Below are 26,476 nucleotides of genomic sequence, written 5' to 3'. Positions count from 1 at the left end.
TTGTTCGCCCAGCCTTCTCTCAGCAATACGTTAATCATCTCAGCCTAAAAATAATGGTTCGCCCCTTTAGCTAGTTGTATGTCCACACAAGACCCTCCTATAGGCCTTTCAAAAGCTACTTCCGCTAGAAAACCAGCCTAAGGGTGAGGACCCCACCTCTGTTCTTATCTTGCCTTTCCTTCCCTCGCTTTTCTCATCTTGCTTGAAATACAATAAAACTGACACTGAGCAACTAAACCTCATCGGGCTCTATCTGCCTCCATGCCCTCCGCATAAGTGTTTCTGGGGGTGCTGCCTGTGCTTGGGTTTACTGTGAACAATCCCCAACACACTGAGGCCCTCGGTAAATATTCTGGAATCTGGATGGAAGCCAGATAGCAGGCAGGGGACTCCCTGCCACAGCAGGAGTGCCTTGTGGCACAGGGGACAGAGGGCAGCTGTGCCCATCCAGAGGGGCTTCTTCAAGCTCTTTCCCACGCGTTTGTCCACTGCAGCCTGGTTTGGGTCACAAGTGCAGGCTGTGGTGCCTGTCTGTGTCATGTGCTGAGGCCTCTGTCTTTCCAGGCTGGTCACATGAGAGGGTTTGCTCTGTGTGTTTGCAGCTGTTTCCCCTCCTCTGCCAAGCCCAGGCTGAGACCATAGGTAGTGAAGAGAGGTTTTTTGTTTTTTTTCCCCCATAGCATTTGAGTAAAAGCTTTGGCAGAATGGAATTATTCACTCCACGGACACAGTGCAGTTACCCACAGTTCTAACAGAGTTTTACAGAGAGCCCAAATCTGTTGTGGAATGAGGCAGGTATGAGTAATTAAACGTGGTGATATTACCCACTCCGTGGGTTTGGGGACATTAGCTGCCCCATGGGTAAAATAACATTACCTATTTCACAGGGAAAAGGAATGCGGGCTGCCTCACAGAGGAGGGTAGCAGGGGAATTATCTTGGAGTGGAATTATGTGTAAGTCATGCACACACAGTTCCTCTGGAGGCACACAGAGGCTGCCTGTAATGTGCTTGCTATCTGCCTTTCATCTGTGATACGCTTTGCTTTGACAGTTTGCAGGGCACACCTGCCACTAACAACCAACCCACTCTGGTGCCTTAAATTCCTGCAGCTAGAATCACTTCTTCAGGTCAAGACATTTTCTCCAGGAAGCCCCTGTTAACGGGCCACTTTGCTTCCTGGGAGCCAGGGCCGGACATGCAGGCCCTCAAATACTTCTTGGGCTTCTTTCAGATGAACTTTTCAGCTCTGGCTCTCTTCTTGGATTTTAGTGAGGATTGAAGTTCCTAAGACCTAGACCAGTGGTTCTTAAATCACCTGAGGAGCTTTTAAAAATCCTGATGCCAGGCCATACCCCCAGACCATTCAGTCAGAGCCTCTGGAGGTGGGACCAGACAGGACTATAACTTTCAAGCCCCCTTCCCTAAAGTGGTTCCGAAGTATGAATAAGCTGGAAAGCCAGTGACTTGCACCATTTTTAAAAAATTGAGGTATAGTTGATTTACAATGTTGTGTTAGTTGCAGGTGTACAGCAAAGTGATGCATTTATATATGCGTATATATATTCTTTTTCAGATTTTTTTATTATACGTTATTATAAGATATTGAATATAGTTCCCTGTGCTATACAGTAGATCCTTGTTGTTTATCTGTTTTATATAGAGTTGTGTGTATCTGCTAATCCCAAACTCCTACTTTATCCCTCACCCCCCTTTCCCTTTCAGTAACCATAAGTTTGTTTTCAATGTCTGTGACTTACGCCATTTTTTAAAAGTGAGTTTTAAAAAGTAATTGTATAGTTCTAAAGAACAGACTAGCATTTTCTGGGGACTGTGGGTCCACGAGGGCAATAACATGTGGGATTTGGAAACACCCATGAACTCGTGTGAACTGTGGCAGCCTTCTCTACAAAGCCTCTGTGCTACTATTTTAAGGAAGTGAAAGAGAACTGAAGAGTGTCCTGTTGTAATACAACTCTTGTGGGCCCCAGCCTTCGTCTGCTGGCTTTGCCCTTGGCCTGCATCTGGCCAGGTTCCTGCAGTGACCAGAGTCTCCTATTTGCCAGGGTGGCTTAAGTTTTGTTCACATGTACAAGCCTTCTGGGCACACTGGTAATTTCAGACCACCAGGAGAGTGTGAAAAAATATGTGTCTTGAGGAGTTTGTCAACACTCCAGCCTGTAGACTTGTGGATAAAAATTGAGGTTAGAGCAGTAGTGACTCCTGCCTGAGCTGGGGACTATGCCAGAGTCCCTGGTGTGATGCCATCTGAGGCCCACAGGGATTTTCATCAACCGAACTGAGCAACCAATTCTTGGAGATCCAGGTAGGGCAACAACCTAGCAGTACAACCAAAGGGGATTCAGGCCCTACACTGGGGGCAGGCACTGGACTAGGTCCCCAGGGTCCCGTGCTGCCCCGATACTACAATCCATTCCTGTGGTCAGACATCGCCAAAGCTTTTCTTGCGCCTGTGGAACCTCGTCTAAGCGCTGGGCACAGGGCAGCGCTGCTTGTCCCCAGCTGTTCACAAGAATGGGTGTCAGTGACTGGCGCCAACCACTAGAGGGACCTCCATCCCAGGTTGCGGGGTTCAAGTGCGGCCAGACCCTAGGGTAACTCAGTCTTCCGAACTGGGGGCGCTCGTAGACAAGAAATGAGGCTGCTGTCAGGCCAACCTCAATTTGAACGCGATCCCAGGGGCCCAGATAGTCCGCACACCCAAAAGGTTGCTGCGCTGGGAGCGCCTCTAAAACGTTTTTTCTATGGCTTCTGTCTCTTCGCGATTCTCGACACAAGTTCCCTTTCTGCTTTTCTCTTTCATTCCCTACGGCCAAGGAGCGGTGCTGAAGGGCTGGACAAGCCCGGGGACAGGGAGCTGAGAACCGCCGGGCGACTCCCCGGGGCCGGAAGGGTGCTGGAGGGGGGAGGTGACCAAGAGCGGAGCGGGGCTCCAGGGAGGGACGTGGCCTCCTGAGAGAGGCGGGGCTTGGGGGGGGGGAACGGTAAGCTCGGCCTAGGGGGCGGCGCCGGAGCTGGGGCGGGATGGGCGGGGGCTAAGCAGGTTCGAAGGCGCCGGGTTGATGAGGCCGGTCCCTGCGGAGCCAGAACCCTCGGCGGATGGGTCTCTGCGGGCAGCCAAGGAACCAAGAGGGAGGGGGCGTGGCAGAGGGGCGGTCCCGGGGGAAGGTGGGGCGGTGGGGAAGCGGGCGCTGCGGGACGAGCCTCCCGCGGGTCCCCGCCCCCGTCACGTGGGCTCCAGACCCGGCCGCTGCCGGTCGGTCCGCTGGTTGGTCGGTTAGTTGGTCGGTGGGTCGGTGGCCTAGAGCTCGGTTCTCGGCTCTCATGTTCGGAGGTGGGAGGGACACGGGAAACGCCCGCACACCTGAGCTGCCCGGAGAGGATCCCCGTACCCAGGTCAGTGGGTTCTCCCCACACCCCCAGGCCCTCTGCGCGGTCGGGACTGCGAGCCCGCGTAGGGGCATTGCCTGAGGAACTGAGAGCACTGGAGTGTGTCCCAGGCGCGAGGGCGGGGACCCTCCTCCCCTTCTCTGGCCAGAAGACTGGGAGGAGGGTATAACTCCTGTGGATTTGCTCCGAATCTCCACCCAGTCCTGTCCGGGGTCTACGGACAGTCCGCGCCCCTACAGGTGCCCGGATGGCCCTGGAGATGCGCAAGGTGGCAGGTCACCTCAGTTCTATGTAGTATGTCAGAGCTCTGCTAAGTCAACTGGAGCAGCGGCCCAGTCTGGAGAGAGAGCCCAAGGTGGTAGGGAAGCTCACGGTCTATTTGCTCGAGCAAATGGGTGTTCCGCAGAGCGTGTGTTCAGCTGCAACGCCTTAGCTGAAACCAGCTATATACTGTAATTGCAAAAATGCAACATGCTTTTCCAAATCTCAAGCCACTGCGTCCCAGTAGACGGCAAGATGGGATAGTTCTGTTTGAAAGTGGGCTTCTCTCCCTCATGACATCCTGACTCCAGACCTGCAGTTGTTCCTCAGTTGAAAATAAGATTATATATTTAAAGACCAGAACTTCCGAAGTTTGCTTAAGATCAAAACGGGCGTTCTGGCCAGCATTTAATCCGCTTACAAAACAGATCCAGCGTATTATATTTTTACTTTTAGAGCAGCTGGATATTTGGTATAGATCCGTCTCCCTTTCCATATTTTGGTTTACTTCCTGTCTCTCTCCTTCCTCTCCCAGTTCCTTAATCGATTATAATACAAATTTTGTGTTGCATTCTGTGAAGTTGAATGCCCAACAAAGGTAGTTGGCTGTACACAAAATTCATCTTCAGCATATTGTCTTTGATGATTATTTGTGTCATATGAAAAACACAAAATATTTGATTTAGAGATTATTTCTCCTTGGGGCTTGAGAGGCAGCCTGTTTGTAATCTGCTTAAATTCATATATAAACGACTTTGAAGTGGGAGAGCAGGGAGACTGGTGAACTTTTCACTTACTGCATTCATCCATAATTTTATTTAATACATTATTGTTATTATTACTTCGAGATTCGGTGATGTGCCGGTTATTAGCTTATTGCTACTGTGGAGACAAACTGAGCATCATAGTCTCCTTTTTTTAAAAAAATTAATTAATTTTTGGCTGCATTGGGTCTTCGTTGCTGCATGCTGGCTTTCTCTAGTTGCGGTGAGCAGGGTCTACTCCTCTTTGCAGCACGCAGGCTTCTCACTGCGGTGGCGTCTCTTGTTGCAGAGCATGGGCTCTAGGCTCTCAGGCTTCAGTAGTTATGGCATGTGGGCTCCGTAGTTGTGGCACACGGTCTTAGTTGCTCCATGGCATGTGGGGTCTTCCCGGACCAGGGTTCAAACCCGTGTTCCCTGCATTGGCAGGCAGATTCTTAACCACTGCGCCACCAGGGAAGTCCCCAGCATCATAGTCTCTTTACTGGGGTAGCTATGGCGGTTGCCCTGACTTTAAGACTAAGTAGAATGAGATGAATGCTATGAAGGAGGTAAGAGCAAAGAGTTGTGGGAATTTGTCTTTCATCTGAGTGCGGAAAATCTGGAATAATTTCACGGAAGGGGTGACATGTGTGTGATGGACCTCGAAGAATTTCTTGTGGGTTTCTCCAGGCAGAGGTGAGCAGAGCGTGACCTGGGCTGCGAGAGCTACATAGGCAGGCAAGCACTTTGTAGCCATGCGAGGTGGCAAGTGGCCCAGCTTGGCTCCTATGACGAACGATAAACAATAAAGCTGGTGACAAGGAAGAGACCTATTCCCAGTGGGCCATGAAGGCCAGGTGGAGAAGTTTGGGCTTTGAAAGCAGGAGAACCAATAATGGGTTTTAAGCAGGAGATTGGCTGATGGTTCTGTGCGTTTAAAGTCGGGGACCTTGGCCCTTGACCCTCTCAACCTCCCAACCTCCCAACCTCCAGCCCAGAGAAAATCCAGTAAATATTTGTGAAATGAATGGTCAAGCAACACTTTGTAGCAGTGCTTTTCAACCTTTAACAAGCTTAAGAGTCACCTGGGGATCTTTTTCAGATGCAAATTGTTATTCCTAGGTCAGAGATGGGACCTGACATTCTACATTTCTTACAAGTCCTCCGTGGTTGCAGCCCCTTCACTATCGATAACTAGGATGAGAACAGTAGTTTGCAAACCTGGCTGTGCCTCAGAATTGCCTGGGAAGCTTTTAAATTACTCAGATTAAGTAGGTCTGGCCTGTTTTCACTAAGTTCCTCCGTGATTCTGTTGAAGGCCAGGTGGGAACTGCTGGGGTGGACTCTGGCCGGGCTGTGGGAAGCAGTGACCAGTGGGAAAAGGCCCTGGAGGTGGAGAGGCCAGTTAGGATGTGGAAGATCAATTAAGATAGAAGTGAGGAGGACCTGTGTTGGACCTCAGAGAGGGGACAGGTAGGAGAGACTAGAGAGATAGAATCTATGGACTAGGGGTCCAGGCCGAGAGGTGGGGAGGGAGGAACAAGAACTGAGCTTTGGACAAGGAATGGCATGGCCTTTAGACTCTCACATTTGTGATAATATTTGGAAGTTGTTTTTTACTTGGCCGTCAAAAACGTTTCCTTCCTGATATACAGATTTGTTTGTGACACTCTTGCTTAAAAGCTTCTGGTGGATCCCCTTTTGCAAAACGTGAGAAGGGAGAGCTATTATGAACTGTTGAGGCATTTAGACATTTATTAAGATCCCGGACTGTGCTCCCTCACTCAAGAGGTGACAGTCGGGGGGGGCAGGGGGAAGATGTGACACTGTCGTCATTGGTGTGGGCACAACTAGGCTGAAACTCCTGGCAGCCTTGTGTTTTCCTGAGTCACTTTTTCCTGCTTCCTCCTTCCTCAGAGCAGTTCCACTTGATGTTTTCATGGCATCATTCTTTGGTTTCAACACTTGCTGACACATGTGTGTCTCAGTTTTTGCAGAATCCACAGCTGGTCTCAGAAAGGTGGGCTGTATCCTTTGTAGACTCTGAAAGCCAGGTCATGGGGATTTTCATGAGGGCCATTCTTATCTCTCTCACACTCAGTAAATAATCTTCCAGGAGATGCCGTCTTAGAGCGTCTGTTTACCTTTAGACCAGATTTCCTTAAGGCCTTGTGAGTTCCCAGGGGGCTGCCAACTCTCAGCTTTGTCTTTGGGAAATTTATGATTTCTATTTAGTGCTCCTAGATAATCCTTACTTTGGTGCTCCTTGGTAATTCTTACTTTCATTTCCTATCTCTGTCACATACACATTTATGCACACTGAGAACCCAGCTTTCACTGTGCACAATGCTTTTTTTTTTTTTTTTAAGATGTTGGGGGTAAGAGTTTTATTAATTAATTTATTTATTTTTGCTGTGTTGGGTCTGCTACGAGAGCTGCTATCTCTTGTTGTGGCAAGCGGGGGCCACTCTTCATCGCGGTGCACGGGCCTCTCACTATCGTGGCCTCTCTTGTTGCGGAGCACAGGCTCCAGACGCGCAGGCTCAGTAGTTGTGGCTCACGGGCCTAGTTGCTCCGCGGCATGTGGGATCCTCCCAGACCAGGGCTCGAACCCTTGTCCCCTGCATTAGCAGGCAGATTCTCAACCACTGCGCCACCAGGGAAGCCCAAACTTTTTTTTTTTTTTTTTGCGGTACGCGGGCCTCTCACTGTTGTGGCCTCTCCCGTTGCGGAGCACAGGCTCCGGACGCACAGGCTCAGCGGCTACGGCTCACGGGCCCAGCCGCTCCGCGGCATGTGGGATCTTCCCGTGTGCACAATGCTTTTAATCATCATGTTCCATGTTGTGTAATAATCTTGGCCTCTGTAACTCAGCTGTGGATGGAAGGTATAGGCAAGGTGGGATAGGATCGCCTCTCAAAGGGATAAGGTATAATATCCTTGTTTGGCGTTCAAGGCTCCTCCGCAGAAGCTGGCAATAATTTGACTTACCAGCTGCATCTCCACTGTTCCCCAAACTGAGTAGCTTAACAATTTCTATCCTTTGTGCCTCTCTGCCTTTGCATATGCTATTTCCTCTTCCTGGGAAGCCCTTTTGTCTCTGCTCTGCCAGAGGAATGAACTTTTACTAATCCTTCAAAATGCAGATCGAAGCCTTGAAACACCTCTCCTCCCCCCACCCCCAAGTTATTTTTACTCTTCTCTCTAAATTGTACTAGTATAGCATCCAGTACAGATGTCTTCTATGGTTCTTAACACACTTCGTTTGCATGTCTCTGTCCACACCCCGTCCAAACCCTGAGCTGCCCTGGAGCTGCATCGGCCCTTGTGTTCGGCCCTACACTCAGCAGATGTTGAGGAAGCGTTTGTGGCAGGCAAGGGCCTTGAGCCCTTGAGTCTGTTCTGCAGTGTTGGCTTCAGTAAAAGGGTAGAAAGGGCGGGTTGTTTTGTGTTGGAGATGAGGGAAGGAGCAAGAGCAGAACCTGAAAGACTAGGACAAGCCTGATGGGTGGTCCACAGGGCTAGAGTCATAGGGTGGGGTGGGGAGGGGAACTGGGAGAAATGATGCTGGAGTCTCAGGCTGGGGAGAGATCCTGGAAGGTCTTGAAAGTTGAAGTTAAAGAATTAAAATGTAATACTGATGACCTTGAAGGTCTTTGAGTATGGAAGAGACAAGGTGAAGCCTGTGCTTTCAGGAGGATTCAAGGCTGAGAAGGGCAGCTTGGAGGGACAGGAAGGAACTTCTTATGAGAATGAGCTGTTGGAATAACCCACTGAGATAGGTTAGGACCTAAATCAAGGCAATGGCAATAGGATGTTGAGGAGGTGAGTGAGCTTGCCAAGAAATCCTGCAGGATTTGGTGACCGATCAGATTTGAGGGAGAGGGAAAAGAGTCCAATTGGACACTGACATTTCGTGCTAGTTTGCTGGAGAAGAATGAGGCAATTGTCAGCAGCATGAGAGCATGGAGGAGCTTCTTGGAAAGGGGAAGGGAGATGAGGGTGGTCGATTCCTTCTGAAATCAGGAGGGAGCCTTGGGGAGTTTCTTGCATGCCCTTATGTTTTTACCCATGAGGATGGTGAGGCGCAAAGGAAGCTACCCAGGGTCACCCAGCTGCTGCTGGCAGAACTCAGGCCTTCTGGCCTTGAATTCTGCCCTTTGTAGCACAGTGGGTTTGGCCAGACGAGAGCTGCCGGAAGGTGCAGATGGAGACTCCATTAGGCAATGAAAAACGAGAAAGAGACCAGGTTTGGGGTGAATTCATTCTGCAGTACAGCTGAGGCTGGAGTCTTGTAGGTCAAAGACTCAGAAGGAAGTGTGTGCGGCAGCCAAAGCCACTGGGGGGTGTGAAGGCTCATGAGACCTTCCTTCTGTCCTGTGATCTACAGGGATGTGGGCTGGCGGGAAGTACGGAGTGCTTTTATGGTATCTACACTCTTATACTTGTTAGCGCTTACTGTGAGTACATTGTTCTTCTGGGAATGCAAACACCAATCTATCAGTTCCATGGGAAGATGTATTCCAGGGACCCAAACTCCCACCACCCCACTCCCTATCGTCAACAAACTTTAGGGATGCCTCCAACCAGCTCTGAGAAGTTGCCAGTGTAGCGCTGGAGTGGGGGCAGTGGGGTGTGCCTATCCGGGGAAGGCAATCAGCCGTGAGAACTTTTTCCAAGCCTGGGCCTGTGTGTAGGCCAGTGTCAGGGATTTAGATGGTTGAGTGAGGGCCGCAGCTGTCTGATAAGGAGGGAGGACCTTGTCTAGAGTCTGCACTGCTGCCGAGAGCCTCAGTGGCCCTGCGGCTGGGCTTCCGCCCCTCCTTACCTTTCGCTTCCACACCTCTCTGCCTGGCCACGCTCCTCAGCCTCCCAGGATGAGTCCTGCCTTTGCCGTGGCACAGGGATTACCTCGTTTTGCTAAGGCAGAGCTCGGTTAATGCCTGTGAAACCTTTAGATTATTGCCTGGCATATGATAATTGCCAAATAAAAACAGACACAAGAAATGCTGGGATTCAACTTTCAGTCAAACTTGTTAAGCCTCTTTGTTCTTTTTTTTTGGCCTCACTGCGCAGCGGTTTGCGGGATCTTAGTTCCCCAACCAGGGATCAAACCCATGCCCCCTGCAGTGGAAGCGTGGAGTCCTAACCACTGGACCGCCGGGGAGTTCCCAAGCCTCTTGGTTCTTTTTGAGTTACGTAGCTGGGTCTGGCAAGTTTCTACCTCATCTTGTTTTGTGTGTGTGTGTGTGTGTGGGTGTGTGCGCGCGCGCACACGCACATGTGCGCTTTACTGAGACCAAAGCCTGCTCACCCATGGTAAAATATCACGGATAGCCGTAGGTTGCAGACAGGATATTTGAGTTGTACGTGTGTCAGGAATGACTTATGCAGAAGTAAGTGGGTGGTGGGCCTACTAACAATCCTCCAGGGAGAGGCTGTGGGGAACTGATCCTATCACGGTTGCTCCCCTGCCTACAGGTGCTGTGGTGTTCCCAGGAGCTGCACTCTGGGTACATCTGTTTCTTCCTGGAATGAGGGCAGGCATAGTGAAGGAGGTGACCCAAATCCCAGGGTTGCCCTGCCGGCTCAGGGACAGCCAACGCCTGCTGGTTGCTGGGTGTGTTTGGTGGGCATAGTCAGACCCCTGCCCTGAGTCCCAGGTAAAGAGATAAACCCACAGTGACTTGTGTGCGTGGTTGGAATGGCCCGCTCAGCTGTGGCTGGGCCTCTTGACTGGGCAGGGACCACTCTGACCGAGAGGGCCACTCCCGTGACTGCACTGGGGTGTCCCGAGAGGTCTTCTTAGCAAACTTTTCCAACCTTCCTCTGGCCAAAAGGCCCAGAGAGCCCACCAGAAGGAACTTCTTGGGTTGACAATATGTGTGTTTGTGCATGTGTGTGTTTGTGTGTGCGTGTGAGAGAGAGAGAGTTGTGTAGAGGCCAAGGGATCTGCTGTAGGGACGAAGGGAACAGAGAAGGGCAGAGCCGCAGTTCAGGTTAGGAAGACCAAATACGGGTTACTTTTGTTCCTTGCATGCACACATAACAACTCCTCTTTTTAGGGGTGACTGTTTCCTTCCCACAACACAAGGCTCTGTTCCCCTGAATCAGAGAGGTTTTCACATGTACGGCTGGCTTGACCCTGGACTGCTTTATGGATGAAACAAAGGTGTATGTTGACTGGCCCCAGAAAGCTGCCCCCAGAGGAAAGATGGAGAGGAACTTCTGGCTTTGGTGGGTTTTACAAAGGGCTTGTCTCATGAGGCAGGTAGTGTTATTCCCATTTATGGGAGGCAAACAGGTACCAGAGAAGGAAAGTGATTTTTTTTTAAGGTTCCAGAGTATTCACTTTAATTTATTGTCCTGACTGGGCCACTTCTGAGAGGAGGAGACAGATGCTGAGCTGGATGGGACCCTGGGAGACAGGACTGCCTCGGGCGTACTGGGATGTGCGGCATCGAACTCTAAATTCAGTAAGCAATGGGGGGTGGGCAGGGGAAGGCGATGGGGGAGAGGGGATTAGAGTAGGGCGAGGGGAGAAGTTAGAACTGGAATTTGTGTGAGAAAGGAGGAGTCTTCTAATTCGACATTTTACCAAAGCAAAGGAACAGTTCTTGGCTCCGACACCTGCCCTCGACTGCTTGTCATGAGAAAGTTTTATTACATAAGCTCTTCCTGCAGGCAGCCAAGACATCTGGTTCTTCCATGCAGCGCTGCCGTCCCGGTAACAGCAAGCACCACCGCCCTGCCCGGCGCGTCCGGCTAGGTTTTTGCTGCGCGGCTCACTGGAGCTGCACAGAGCCTCTGGCAGGGGTGTTGTCCTGCTGGAGAACAGGGCACTGACTCCTCGCTCGCCCCCTGACTCCAGCATGGCAGGCGGTGGGTGCCCGCTACCGTGGGGACTGGGATGCCCTCGTCTCCGAGGGCCCTGCCAGCTCACTCTTTCATTTAAATCCTGGCTCTCCTCAGACTTGCTGTTTCTCCTTTGAGCAAGTGTCTCCTTCTCTGAGCTTGAAGTTCCTCGCCTGTCGCATGGGAACAGTACTAGGCCCATCTCACCTGCTTGTTGTAAAGATTAAATGAGATGATGATGCGTATAAAGCGTTGGCTCCAGTGCTTGGGTGTCGTAAGTAGTAAGTGGTATTATTATCATCCTCTTCTCAGAAAGCCTGGCAAATATAGTTTGTCAAGAGGAGTGATTTACACCAACCAGAGGGCTTATTCTGAAATTTCAGGGGGGGAAGTAGCATTGTCTGGGCCTCCAGGTGTGACCCCCATGGTGGAGGTGAGCAGTCGGTCCAAGAGGCAGCAGTCCCCGGCAGGGTGAGGGAACAGGCTGATTCCAGATGGCCGGGACAAGGACAACAAACGGAGAGCTCAGAGCCCAAACCAGCTCCATGGGACACGCTGGGGTAAGGTCAAAGTCCTGCCCTTAGGCTCCAAAAATCAATTCATGAGTTTTCTACCCAGCCACGTGGTAAAGCCCACAGAACTTGCCTTAGCCTGGCTGCATTAATAGAAGTCCTGACTTTAGACCTTGCTGGGGAGAGGGGTCATCCCACTCTTCCCTGCAGTGGCCAAACCTGGCCGCACCTGGAGGTGGCACCCTGGGCACCACACCTGGGGAGCAGGTGGAGGAGGGCCCGTTACCGCATCAAAGCTGGAGTCCCTGTCCTGTAAGCTCCGGGAGGTCCTGGGGCAGACAGGAAGACACAGGGTTGGAACTGTGATCTTTAGGTGGGCAAGGGGAGCTGCCATGTTGTGCCTTTGCTCAGAGGACAGGACTGAGGGGCCTTGGTGGTAACGGTACAGAGGATTAAAGAAGAGGCCGGTTTCAGTTTGGCATGATGTAAGAAATTCCACATAACTCAAGCTTCCCTCTAGGGCCGGGTGGCTGTTTTAGCGCATGTTATTGGAGTCTACCTGAAGAGGGTATTGTGCAGACAGTACTGACTAGAGAGGAGTTTGTGAAATAACTGAGGAAGCAGACTTTGCCGAAAGGGTGTAGGTCTCACTAAAAGTACTGTAGGATCTGGGGGGGTGATTGGTGGCTTCTCAGCAGAGAGGTGACTGGCAGCAAATGTCGGGGGGAATGAAAGTGGAACGCTAGGGTAGGGCGGCCATGAAGCTGTGCAGAAGCTTCTCTATCCCAGGTCCTAGGCCAAAGTCCCACCCAGTACAGGCGTTGGGAGAGAGGAAAGACTCTGAGGAAGTGCCTTTGTGGGCTGGAACTTTGAGGTCATGACACCAAAGCGATTGTACTGTGTGTATTCTCTGCTGATGCCTACCTTGGCCTGACCACCTGACTGGGGCATGAAGGCTCTTATGGACACATGGGCCCTCCCTTGAAGATCTCGAGAACACAGAGTCCTGGTACCTGCGGGACCAGGGCCATGCAGTCTGAGACAATGAGCTCACAACATCCAAGAGGTAATAGCGGGTGTAGGAGGGAGTGATCCGGGAGGGTGGTGGGCACGACACTGGGACTTCTGACCGACTGTCTGCAGCCTGGGTCACAGAACAAGCTTCCAGACCCGAGAGGGGACAGGGAAGGGCTGTGGGCAGCAGGGCCTTATTCAAGTGAGCTGAGGTTTTGGGTGGGGTGAGTGCTGGAGGATGGAGAGTGCTGCGGTTAAGCAACGTGGATGCCTGACGGGCACACAGTCCTGGCTGGGGTGGCAGGGAGGAGAGCCCGCCAAGGCTGGTAGGAGGGAGGCCAGGGAAGCCCCTAAATGAGAATTGGCCCACTGGATCTAGGAAATTCTTTTAGCAGCAGAGGTGGGGCATAATTCCTAAGTATTCTGGAGTCAATAGACTTGTGACCTCATTTATTATTTCAGTCGCCATTATTTTTTTAATTTTCTTTTTTTTAGCATCCTCCGTGCCAAGAACCGTTATGGTGGGAACACAAGATGAGTAAGACATGTCCCCTGCCTGGATGGAATTTAAGGAATGTACCCCTCATTCAAAATAGGCAGTAATAACTGCAGAGAAAACACAGTGAACGTTCAGAGAAAGGAGAGGTTGGGGCACCTGGCTTGCCGAGGAGGGGGCATTTGAGATATGTCTTGAAGGAAAGATGGACCAGAGACACCCCGTTCTATGGGGGTGAAGGAGGGCATTTCTAGCAGAGGGAACAGCAATGTACAAAGAAAGGCATAGGGCGGTAAGTTAAGGGGCACGGGTGGCAAACAGCCAGTGGTTTGGTTTGGCAAGAGCTGGAGGAGGAAGGGAGGCTAGACAGGGAACCAGGGACTGGAAATCATCATTTATGAAGCGCGCACCATGCGTCAGGCACTGAGCACAGACTCGTCGGGGCTCACTTACATCTCGCAGGAGCCTTTCAGGGCTTTAGCGGAGGAGGAAACTGACTCAGGATAAGTGACTTTCCCAAGGTTCCCTAGCTGGCGAGTGGTTGAAATAAAATCGATGCCCCATCTATCTGATCCCCAAACCCATGTTCCTTCCACTCTATCTTGCCGCCACCTTGACAGTCCAGATGATTCGGTCTTAAGTTTGCCACGAAGATCAGCTCTTCACGTTGAGGCAGGAAGATGGTCAGACGACATTAGCCTGTGAGAAGCACTTGGTGGACGTGGCCAGGTTGCCATGATGCACACCGGCCCCAATGTGATATATACACGCATGCACACACACGTATTTATAAGTAAATCTCTAAAAAATAGTAGGAAGTTGCACAGTTGTTCATGGTGTCACAGAAACTGACGTTTCCTGAGCGCTATAGGCAATTGCTGACTTCCTGGCCGAATTCCTCTATTTTCTCTCCCACTCAAAGTATATTAGAATGGGGCAAGATAACAGAATCTTCTCTAATTTATACAAAATAATTCCTTTTTAAAATTTTATTTATTTATTTATTTTTGGTTGCGTTGGGTCTTCGTTGCTGCATGCGGGCTTTCTCTAGTTGCAGAGAGCGGGGGCTACTCTTCTTTGCAGAGCATGCTCTTTAGGTGTGCGGACTCAGTAGCTGTGGTGCACGGGCTTAGTTGCTCCGCAGCATGTGGGATCTTCCTGGACCAGGGCTTGAACCCGTGTCCCCTGCATTGGCAGGCAGATTCTTATCCACTGCGCCACCAGGGAAGTCCCTAAAGATTCCTGACTTTAGCTACTTTATCATTAGTAACAAGTTCCTTACATCCCACCTGTTGGGGCCCCCAGGGTGTCAGCCGTCGAGGGATGTTAAGCAAGATGGGGGATTGGGAGGGTGGGGGTGAGGATGAGAGAGAAACCTGGGCCATAACCCAGGTGGAGCTGTCAGGGTGGAGAGGAGGGGCTGACCTGTCTGGAAGTGTTTGCTGGGAGCCTGTCCGTGCAGGGGCGTGGAGTGGGTGCTGAGAGCCTGCGTGAAGGGAGAGCATTGTTTCCACGGTGTCATGTTCAGGGTCTGAGCAGGTGGGCGCTGCTGGTGGCTGCCTGCCAAAGCTGAGGTACTTTCTTATCCTGTGTCCTGTGGAGCCAGCCGGTCCTCATTACTGACCAGGTCTGCACAGGGCCACTCCCTCTGTCCAGCTCGGCCTGCCTCCTGGAGCTCGGAACCCAGACCCAGCTCTGCCAGCCACACCTGGCTTTTGTCCTCAGGGTGGACCTAGGATCTTTCAGGCTTCCTGATGGGAAGGTCTCCCTCAGCCTAGGGAGGAAGCCCCGAGAAGACCACCTAGGGAGGCCGGGGTGCTGAGGAGGGCGTATCTGGGCTGCAGTGTCTTGGGATCTCGTGTTACAGGGCGCTTGGGGGACAGAGCTGTACCCCCATGTCCCGCCTTTGAAAACGTAAAGGGCTACTCCAGGGTCACAAATCCAGTCTTCACATGTCGTGATTACTTACATTTGACAGGAAATTTTATTTTTTATCTTTTTCACCCCACCATGCAGCTTGCAGGATCCCAGTTCCCCGACCAGGGATTGAACCCGCGCCACATCAGTGAGAGCCCGGAATCCTAACCACTAGGCCACCAGGGCACTCCTGAAAGAGAATTTTAAATAAAGCTGGTGACAGTCGAGTGAGGGATGGCAGTCGTGAGAGGGAGCCTGCAGAGTGCGTGAGAGACGCGTCTGTGGCATCACTGTCACACGCCCGTGCGGAGCCCATTCCTGAGTGACTTGGGGGTGCTCGCCTGTTTGGTTCTAGGTGTCTGAGAGTGAGACGCCCACTGGGCGCAATTGGGGGCCTCTCTGGGACACTACTACCACTCGGCCGTCCTCTCTCAAGGCCACCTCTGAGTTACTAAGGGTTCTCCCGACGCCAGTGCCTGGGGTCTGGGCCTTCCTGCTCCACAGATGTGGTCAGAATTTGGCCCTTCATCCTCCCAAGCCCTGGAGCCCAGCTTCAGCTTTAGCCGCCATGTTTGGGGCCCCCAAATCCATCTCCACAGCTGTGACTTCTCTGCCCGGTACCTGCCTTCAGATGGCCCGAGAACATCATAAACTCTGCCTGCTCACCGCCCCTAAGCTGGGTGCCTGGTGGGACTGGCAGAATGACTGAGCGAGGCACCCAGGGGCTGTAAGAGCGCGCATGTCATCAATTCCCTTACCATTCTGCAAGGCCCTGCTAGAGAGACGCAGAAAGCACAGAGCAAGTGCGCTGCGCGGTACCCTAGGGTTCCCCTAATTGCAGGCTGGCCTCAAGAGATCTGGCAATTTCTCAAAGGGAGCCAGTGTTGCATATTTTTTTCCTGATCCCAACATTTAGGCCCTGATAAGAGGTCCATCTTCTGGAATAGTGCAGTGGGGACACGGTCTCTGAGAAGGGCCAGGCACTGAGCTGGGTGGTTGACTCTGCCCCCCTAACCCTCTGACCAGCCCTGTGTGAGGCAGGTGGTAACATCTTCATTACACAGTAACCTGAGAGGTTAATCTATGTTACCCAAGGTCAGAAACTAACGCAGCTCTAAGCAGTAGAGTCAGGATTTAAACCCAAGTCGGTCTTGACTCCCAAGCCTGGACTCTCTCTGTTGTATCTTGCTCGTCTCCTTCTTCAGGGGAGTGAGGAAGGAGCTGCAAAGACTTAGGGGTCCAGGTTGGGCTGGGCTGTGGGCCTCTGGTGTAGGTACTGCCTTCCCCTTCTGTGGTCCTTTTGCATCACACAGGCTTCTACACCTTTCACTTTGAGACTAAGGAACTGTTCAGGTGTCTCCCATGGGAAAATAATGGCCCTGCTTTGTGGAAAAGACGAGGTGAGAACGATGGGAGAGAGGCCTCTAGGAGCTGTCGCAGTTGCTCCCACTCCCCTGGGGTCAGAATGACAGACTTCCGGGAGCCAGACCTCATGGATCCCCAGGGAGGGGAGACCTCTTGCAGTGCAGTCCCCAGCCGGCTTGTCTGTGGTCTGTGAGTATGTGTGCAGATGGGGGATTCCTGGATCACTTTTCTTAGGAAAGTCCCTGGGCCACTCTCTGGCCTAAGTACTCTTAGCGGAGGGAAGTGATCTGAGTGGCAAGTGTCTTGTGACTGGTGAGCTGAGGTTAGGGGACCGGCTTTGCCCCTCCCTCCCCCCATCATATGCTGGATTGTTGAATTGCCTTGAAGAGAAGAGGGCTGGGCCCAGGGCTCATGGCTCCTTGAATGCAGCGTGACAGCTGGTCAGGCTGCGGGGTCTTCAGGTTTCCTCCTTACAACATACCAACATCTGGTCTCACTAAATGGTCATGGTCCCCAGGCATGACCTGACTCGGAGCTGACTTACAAAGACGATAGATAAAGGACTGTCAGGAACTGTCCTTACCTGGATGTTGTATAAGGTCTGGAGATGCAAAGCCATCTCCCTTAGACTGAGAGGGAAGAGGAACACCAGTGGATGAGAACAGAGACCCACGTCTCTGGAGAGGAGGCTGCCTTCTTCCCGTAGGTTTGTCCAGCGTGTATCCGAGATCAGATGGGGGCATGTGTCAGTTTGCTACGGCTGCCATAACAAAAATACCACAGACTAGGGGGATTAAGCAAGAGCAATTTATCGTCTCACGATTCTGGAGGCTATAAGTCCAAGATCAAGGAGTCGGCAAGGTTGGTTTCTTCAGAGGCCCCTCTCTTTGGCTGTGGACGGTCATCTCCTCCCTGTGTCTTCACGAGGTCTTCCCTCTGTACCTGTCTGTGTCTTTATAAGGATACCAGTCGTGTCGGATTAGGGCTCACCCTAATGGTGTCATTTTTAACTTAATTACGTCTTTAAAGATCTTATTTCTAAATACATTCACATTCTGAGGTACTGGGGGTTAGGACTTCAACATCTGAATTTGGGAGAGGGGGATACAGTTCAGCTCATAACAGGATGTTTCCAAAAGCCTCAGTGAACAAGACTCGGTGTCATGATGAGGCACGGAGAGGCATTCACTGCTGGTCCTGCCAAGGGAACCAGGAGAGGCAGGTAGACTCAGCCCAGCCAGCGGAGGAAGTTTGATTGGCTTTGTCCAAAGGCTCAGCCCAGAAAGCCCTATTCCCTGTAGTCTGGGCTCTCTGGCAGCAGTGGGTTCTGCCTGGTGTCTTCACCTGGCTTCCATGTGGCCCTCAGCCCTCCAGTGAAGACAGAGCTGCTAACCTTCCACTAATACCCTCCAGCCAGGCCTGCAGAGGGAGCCCCCTTCTCCTCTGACAGAGGCAGGAGCCAGACTGTTGATGCACACAGCCCATCTTTAAGGAAATTCTTTGGTCTCCTAATAATTTAAACTTTTTTTTTTTTTTTAGTGCAGAAGGAAAGCTATTGCATTGATTCAAAATTAAACTGTTTAACACTTGTTGAAATGAAGGTTCAAAATACAGAATAAATGTTGATTAATTCAATTAGTACTTACCAGGGGCCTGCGCTCCTCCCCAGGCAGCTTGGGAGGCTCGTAGGAGGTAGCTGGCTGCAGGCTAAAGTTATGCACGAGGCCCCTGAACACTCTAGATGATAGAGAAAACTTGCCAATTCAGATCCGTTTTTTATTTTTCTTGTTGCTTAGCATTCGAAAATAATAGAATGAGGAGAAATGCCTGGTTTTATCATCCATTAGGGGAAGTTACATCTTCTCCCATCGAAGCTTTGGGAATATAATTGCATTCATCAGTTAGCTCATGCCAGGCCCAAGCACGGTCAGGTGCCCCTTATGGCAGAGCTGCCTTCACCTCTGAGCATAAGACCACAAAGAGAGGGGGCCTCGGGTATGGAGAAAGTAAGAAAGTGGATACTGGTTGCTGTTCCCTGAGGATGGACAAGTGAATAGCACATCCTCCTTGCTCTCAAGCATCTTAATTTGGAAGGGGAGACAGACGTATTGAGGAATCATATAAACAGAGCTGGAAAGGAGATGATGAACGTGAGTGCGAGTGTGGCAGGAGCAGAGTGGAGGCATCCACCACCTTTGGGCCCTGGGGGTAGCGGTGTCAGGAAAGGCTTCCTTGGGTTGGTGCATTTGGATAAGTTCTTAGAATGGGTGAGATTTGAAAATATAGGTGGAGAAAAGCATCCTAAAAAGAGAAATTAGAGAAAACAGGAAAAGTTTTCTGTATTTAGAGAGTAGCAAGTGGCTTGACCGAGAGCACGGTGAGTACCACGGGGAAGTGAATCTTTTTGGAGGACTTGGATGGCTGAGCTACAGAATGCAGCTTTGTTCCCAAAACAGTGAGGAACCACAGAGGCTCTGAGAGCAGAGGAGTAATGTCATGAGCTTTATGAAACATACCCTGCCTTCTCTGGGAAAGAAGCATTGAAGAAGAGTCAGCTAGAAGTAGGAAGTCTAGGAGAGGCAGCTTTGGAAATCCAGGTGAGAGATGGTGAGGGTCTGGATGGTGGTGGGATGAGGGTTTGGTCAGATGTTAGGACCTTCAGGGAGTCTGAATGGCACCGCAGAAAGAGCACCGTCTGAGTCGTCAGGAACTTAGGTTCTGGCGGTCCTCAGCAAGGGAAGGTAGAATCTGGTATTGCCCTCTGGAAAAGCCCAGATCCCTAAGTGGTGGATTAAAAAAAACAAAACAAAACTTCTGTTATTAAAAAAAATTCAAACATACAAAAAAGTAGAAGGAATAGTCTAATGAATCTCCTTATCCATCACTCAGCTTCAACAGTAACCCCTCGCTGGTTCTGTTTTTTTAGGAGGCGTTTTTTGAGATGAAGCTTGGGAAGTAGTCAAGCTGAGGTTGCATTGGAAGCATTTCTCTGAATCTGTCTACCATCAGGTCGAGGTGGTAGAACGACTTGATGGTCATTTGTTCCTCCCTGGGGCTAAATTTGTGTGCACATGCGTGCCTGTTCTCTGCTGTGACCGAGACAGTGAGGGTAGCTGTCTTTGAAGGGTGTGTTCTGGGGCTGAGGAAACACACCGCCGGAGGCTCCTGTCAGTGGGGCAGGGTTCTGTCTGCCACGGGGGGAAGTGGGTGTGGATAGGGGAGAGGATAGAGGTGAGGATGGCGTGGGAGGCCAGCCTGCTGGGTCAGACACCCTCATCATCCATTCATCGGAGGCTGTTTGTGGCCTGGGGTCTGATTCACGCTGACCAGACCGACAAGGCTGGGCTATACACCAGACACCAATGGGCTCATTTGCTTTGGCAGGTGTCATCCAGAGGCTACAACAAATGCCTGCCTTCCTGGCGGGACCCTACCTGGGAAAGTGAATTACAGGGTCATCTGCAGGTGGCTGGGGAGCCAGGCTCCCAGACAGCACCATGTGGATGGTGGCGGGGTCACCCCAGGCTGCTCTGGGGCACCCTTGTTAGTGATCGCTACTCATCCCCCCAGAGATGTAGTATCAGTTAGTTGCCAGTGGGCCACACAGACCAACTCTGACCAGTCATCCTTCACTGAGGGTGACCCAGGTAGGCAGGGCGGGGGTGTGTGTGGTAAGTGTACCACTTAAATGCCCTCTGAGTTTGGCATCAACTGAAAAATAAGACCACGAGTCAGACAAGTGGAGACCAAGATATCAGCTCCAGGGCTAATAAAGGTGTTTAGAGAATGTGGCTAATAGGATTCCCAGTGGATCCCTTTGCTGAGTCCACAGACCCACCTCTGTCTGGGACCCAGCTGGCTGCAGTCTTCCTCACGGGACAGGCCTCTTCCCTCTGGCGAGGCGGCCCTGGAAACAGAGGGAAGGATGGGGCTGGGCCCCTCGGCTCAGTTCCCTCTCTCATTCCCACCAATCAGATACTCAGCTTCCCCCCACAGCCACACCGTGAGAAGGTCCGGGAAGGAGAGACCGCCAGTGTCCTCCCTGTGGCTATCCCCGTGGCAACACGAAACAGAAACTAAATGAAGGCTTGAGCGTGTGTTGTGGGTCTCAGCAGAAGTTCTCTTGCACAGGTAGGGGTGGGAATGCTGTCATAGAGGAAGGAGAATCACCTGGGCCTTGAAAAATTAGTTCTGATGGCCAGAGACTGGACCTTCAGCTTGAGGGGACAGCATGGAAAGGGCACGGCAAAATGAGAATGCTCTCCTGTGGCTGGAGTGTCAGGAACTCAGAAGGATGTGGTTGGAAGGGACCAGGCTTGGTGAGGTAGTACAGAGTGGTTAAGAACATGACCTTGGGGTCAGACTGCCTGGGTTCAGATGCCACCTCTGCTGCTCCCTGGATGTGTGGTTTGACCAGCTTAACCTCTCGAAGCTTCAGTTTCCTCGTCTGTAAAATGTGGACAGTAATGGTTATGACTCTTGAGATATGAGATGCGTATAAATGCTTAACTCAAAGCAGAGTGAGTGCTTTATACATGACAGCCGTTATTATTACTGTCACATGTCCAGGATAATTTGTGGTTAGCCTTGGATGCCAGACTCCTGAGTTTGGACTGCTGTGGGAGAGGCCGGGTACCGTTCAGGTGAGAGGAGGCCCTCCAATACCTAGTTCTGGACACCTGAACCCATGCTGGGCCAGCTGGAGTGGGAAGGTTGAGATGGAGAAGCACGTCCCTGCACAGAGTGATGCCCAGGGATGTGGCCGCTGTTTGAAGGAGAGGGAGGGGGCAGGGAAGAGTCCCAGGGCAGTGCAGGGTGTACAGTTCCAGGAGGCTAGGAGCTTCCAAGCGAGGGCAGGGCCATGCTGAGAGTTTCTGAACATGCAGAATCTCAGGGGCTGCTAAGACGTAGCCATAAAGCTGATGCGTATTTGGGTGTTTGGGTCTGGAGTTTACAGGAGCGATCTAGCGTTATGAGTCATAACCATGGAAATGAAGTATGGATTATCCAGGGAGAGACTGTAGAAGGAAACCAGAATCGGCCCCGGGGCAGTGAGTGGAGCTGAGATATAGGACATTTAGTGAAGGAAGGACCCAGAGAGCACTTTGTCCCAAATGCCAGAAGAGGAGAGTCTCGGGTTTGCCAAGGAAAGTGATCCCAGCTGACACTGACTGATTGCCGGTCTCATGTTACCTTCACAGCCGCTCTTGAGGAAGTACTTTTATTATTCTCATCTTATAGATGAGGGAGCGGAGGCGCTGAGGGTGAGCGTCCTGCCTTAGGACACGTGCATGGCGAGTGAGAGTCTGCAGCAGGGATTCTGAACCCAGGCGGTCCGGTTCTCCAGCTTGTGCTTTAACCTCACCCTGCACGTACCGCCTCTCAAGAAAATAACCAAAGTAGCTCGATGGACGAGAGAGCACATCAGGCAATAAGTGGAAATCTCATAGCGGTGGGCGTCGGAGAGAACGGGAGGTGAGCCCTTTGGCAGTGAAGCAGAGGAAGAGCATGAAATGGTAGCTGGGGGATGCGGGCCAGAGGACGTGTTCTAAGGTAGCAGAGGCTTTGATGTCCGTGGGGGCTGGGAGGAAGGAGCAGAAGAGGGGGAGATGTGGATTCAGCCTAGAGAGGGAGTAATGGAGAGGTTCCGGCCTCAGTGATGATAGGTTAGGGGATCAAAGGGCGGAGGGGAGGTTTGAGGTGGAGAGAAAGGGAACTGAGGGATTCCGTTTCTCATCAAAGAAAGATGCACGGCCGTTTGCCGAGGAGTCTGAGAGGAAGGAAGTACGAGCCTACAGATCCGGGTGCACGAGGGTCTGATGGAGCTATACGCATTGCTCAGCGTCTGTCCGCGAGCGCAGAAGGAAGAAGCACTGCTCCCCGGCTCACTCTGCCTCCCCGGTCCTGACTTGCCCTGCCCCTCCCTCAGTCGGGGAGGCGGGGAGGCAGAGCCAGCTGGGGAAGTGGCAGGAGAGAGGTAGGCGGAGTTTCAGGGGATGGTCCTGCATGCTGACTGCTGACGCAGTAGAAAGACCTCCATCTTCACTGTCCAGGATGTTGGGGTGGTGAAAGGGGATACTGCGTCAGAGGAGTGGGGGAGGGTGTTGGAGAGCTCCTGAGGTGGGGGGGGGGGGTGGACAGGCTGCCATAGCCTGGTTGTACTTGGGGAGGGGCACCCAGAGAGCCCTGCAGGTTCCTCTGAGAAGGATCCTTCCCTCAGGTCCTTGCCTGCTTCTGCACTATTGCTAGAGAAGAATGGGCAGCTCCCTTCAGTGGTTTCCCTTGCCTAACGGATAAAGGCCAAGCTCTAGAGGGTGAAATGCTGTGAGAGGACCTTCACAAGCTGGTCCCGGCCTCATTTGCTGCCACTCTTCCCCTGTTGTTCTCTGGCCACACAGAGCTACATGCATACCCCACCCTTCCCCATACCTTGGGGTATGCGCTTTACTCCTCTTGCAATGCATTTGCATTAGTGCCTGCTGCCCACCTGGAGAAATCTCACTTCCTCTGTGAAGCCTTCTGAGATTGCCCACACTGTGCTGGTGTCTCGTTCCTCCTGCTGCTGCTGTGCCCCAAGCCTGCCGAGCTTCCCTCTCCTGGGAGCACACCTCCTGGTTTGTTGTTGCCCTGTGTGTGTGTGTCTTTCTCCCTGGGAATCCCCAGGGCCTCTATGGTGCCAGGCACCCGAGAGCTTCCCCTGGGATGTTCAGCAACTTGAACAAATGGATGACAAGGTGAACCTCGTTGTCCATAAGATGCTCAGGAAATGGTTGATTTTTGAAACTCAGCCTGTCTTTGAAACTAACTTCCATGTGATGTTTTCCAAGTTACTTGCCTGTTGATCTAGTCACATCGGAGAACTGACCCTCGCAGTTAATTGCCATCCGAACTTAATTTTAGAGAGGATGGGAATTTCAGGGAAATGATGTTTTTCTTCTCACAAAAGAATACCATGGCTGCTTTAAAATTAGACCATTAGGGGCTTCCCTGGTGGTGCAGTGGCTGAGAGTCCGCCTGCCAACGCAAGGGACGCAGGTTCGTGCCCCGGTCTGCGAAGATCCCACATGCTGCGGAGCGGCTAGGCCCGTGAGCCATGGCCGCTGAGCCTGCGCGTCCGGAGCCTGTGCTCCGCAACGGGAGAGGTCACAACAGTGAGAGGCCCGTGTACCGCAAAAAAAAAAAAAAAAGACCATTAATTTATGAATTTCTGAAGTCTACGTTGGCAAAAGCCAAAGTTTGTTGGCTTTGGCTCACAGATCCCAGATAGAGGCCCAATTCTACAGGCAACCTTCACAGTCTAATCGACATGGATGAGAGATGAAAGATTTTTGGTCCTTGGTAGGTAAATAACATAGTCTTAAATTCATTTCCTTTTCCCCTCATAGCATCTACCACAGGGTTTCACAGATGATAGAGGGGCAAATAGTATTTGTTAAATAGATAAACCAATCTAAAAAAAATTATATATTGATTTTTGTGGGTTACGCATCTTTATGAGAATTGTTCTCCGTTCTGTGTATCTTTTTTCAGATAAGATACTGTCTTGTTAACAGTTGAAGCGGTGCAGCAGGCAGAGTCCCCATGAAGATACGCAGGGCAGCCATTAGCAGAGAGTCTCATGGCCCCACGAGTTTGAGCTCTTTTGGTTTGGACTTGGAAACCAGCTTCGTCGTCTCCCAGCTCTTTACTGCATCGAGCAAATCTGCAGGACAGGGCAGTGTGGCAGGGAGAGCAGGCGGAGACTTAGATGACAGACAGGCGGGACTCTGGGAACACTTCAGAGTCCGTGGGACCTCGGCACAGTCTTAATATCTTGTGTCTCAGCTGCCTCTTTTGTACGTGGGGCTGATAATTGTACTATATCCCTCACAGGGCACTGTGTCACCAGGAAGATTAAGTGAGATAATGAAGGCAAAGGCTTTTTACTGGGGCTGCCGCGTCTGTTCACCCTCTGTGAACTTGCAGGCAGGCGGCTCTTACAGACAGGTGGAGACTGCGTGGCCCTGGAGGGAGCTGCTGTCATTCGATGGACTGCGGCCAGCCAGCTGTGGGGCTGGGGCAGGCCACCAGATCTCAGCTAGATCTTCCAGCGGGCGAGGTGTTTGTCGTCCGGCCTGGTCCTTCACATCCCAGCCTCAAAGGGGACTCTCTCGTTTATGTTTGCTCCTCAGAGCAACTCGTTCTGAGACTCTCAGAAGGAAGGAAAAGAACCTCCCAGCCCAGGTTCTCTGGGCACCTACAGGGAGTCCCACCGCAGTGAAGACACGGATGTACTTGTCTTCGGCCCAGTTTTGAGGGGCAAACTGGTGGGAGGACTGGTGATGAGCTGTGCCCCGGACACTGTCTGGCTCCCCATCTCACTCTTCCCAAAGGCACAGGTCCCTGCCTGGAGCCACTCCCCCTGCCCCCCATCCCTCTCCTTGTCGGAGCACCTGTATCCTTTGTCTTTTGAGACAAAATATCCCTAAGAATACTTAGGGCAGCCCAACAGGGAGTGGCTGGGAATGCCCAGTGCACGCAGCTCACTCATCTGCCCAAACTGTTCCTTGGCAGGCGGGTCTATTTTAAGGCCCACGGCCTTGGTCACTGAGATTGCTGTGGCCTCTTTACCACAGTAATAAATCCTTGAATTGGGGAAAAAGACCAGCTTGGGGACAGAATGTCAAGAGCAGAAAATGGGAGGTGAGCACAGTCAGGAAGGTGAAGCAGATGTTTAAAAATCTTGAGCAAAGGCATTGAGAGAAACTCGACATTGCCTCTCCTGGCTCCTTCAGCCTAGAGGGTCAGCTGAGCGGTTTGGGTGTGGGTGTGACAACCTTGCACTCTCTCATACTGGTTTCCCGGCCAGAGCCTGTGTCCCTCCTTGTGGGCTGGGCTCGAGGTGTCTCATGCTCATGTCTTTGGGGTGGTGTTTCTCTGAAGAAGACTGCCCTTTCAAGGAAGAGGAGGATGCCACTCCTGTGTCTGGGGGAACAGCTAAGCCAGGAGGGGTCCAGCTCACGGTGCCTAGAGGTGAGGTTCAGTACCTGGTGCTCACTGAATTCCTTAGAGAACGCTGTTCAGCTTTGGGACTGAGTCCCCTATTACATGTTGGTGGAAGAGCTGTTTGGGATCACGGAGCCCTGTTTAAAGGGCGGTGGTTTGGTGAGAAGGGCGAGTGCTTTTTAGGTAAGTGCTTAAATGGAAGCATCTGGGTTCAGGCGTGCCAAAGAAGGCTGCTGCAGGAGCGGTGCCGTGTGACAGGAGCAGGGCTGGGCTTCAAATGGAAGGGCCAGAAAGCCGAAGCTCTCCTTCCTGTGGGCTCGAGAGAGCCAGGCCCCAGCACAAGTGTTCTTAGGGATCTTTTGGAACTCGCCCAACAGGGAGTGGCTGGGAATGCCCAGTGCTCGCAGCTCACTAATCTGGTCCAGCGGGAAGAAGACACTAAGCAAGAAATATTGCATCTGTCCCCTGTCGCCAGCCAGCACCACCAGCCTGCACCTAGGCTTAGGGCCCTTCAGGGATTCTGACTTATCTTGGCACCCACTGGGCTCAGCTTAACTGGCCCACTAATCAGAGCAGCTTGATCTGGGATGTTTAGGTGGGAATGAGAAGCCTTAGGTGTGAAAAACATTTCTGAAGCCAAGAGCTTTAAACGAATGCTTGTTATTAGGAGTTGCTGATACCACGATTCGACGGGGACAAGTTAAGTGTGCTTGTTCACCTTAAGTAGCATCCTTTTATTTTCTCCTGTGCAGTTTTTCTTAGGCTATTTAAGCTTCTATTCACTGACAAAAGAAACCGTCTCCACCTCTTCACTTTTATTAGACTCAGATATTCACGAAAGGCGGTCACCGGCTCTGACAGCTGCTTTCTCAGCAACCTGGCCCCTCTGCTCAGCTCTGACTCCCCTTCGTAGTGACA

At 51.7% G+C, this 26,476-nt stretch overlaps 1 protein-coding gene across 12 annotated transcripts in view; it reads left to right on the top strand.

The window, feature by feature from the left end:
* Nucleotides 1-3,291: 3,291 nt before the first annotated feature.
* Nucleotides 3,292-26,476, top strand: part of PPFIBP2 (PPFIB scaffold protein 2) — a 146,151-nt gene continuing 122,966 nt past the window's right edge. For 2 of the 12 annotated variants that reach the window (XM_027115490.1, XM_027115486.1), the window contains exon 1: nucleotides 3,292-3,416. Coding sequence is in view for 6 of the 12 variants with exons in the window: in XM_027115483.1 (XP_026971284.1) it covers nucleotides 22,393-22,550 (158 nt within the window). In the remaining 6 variants the exon portion in view is untranslated. Of the gene's footprint in view, nucleotides 3,417-19,861; nucleotides 22,049-22,167; nucleotides 22,551-25,128; nucleotides 25,586-26,476 lie in introns of those variants that run through there. The other 10 variants (XM_027115491.1, XM_027115485.1, XM_027115481.1 and 7 more) reach the window with 9 other exon arrangements.

Source organism: Aethalodelphis obliquidens, unplaced genomic scaffold, assembly GCF_003676395.1.
Source record: "Aethalodelphis obliquidens isolate GAN/ISIS:26980383/991018 unplaced genomic scaffold, ASM367639v1 scaffold14, whole genome shotgun sequence".
In the NCBI taxonomy this organism is placed as follows: domain Eukaryota; kingdom Metazoa; phylum Chordata; class Mammalia; order Artiodactyla; family Delphinidae; genus Aethalodelphis; species Aethalodelphis obliquidens.
The sequence above is the reverse complement of the archived record's forward strand: the minus strand, read 5'-3'. Positions and strand labels throughout refer to the sequence as shown.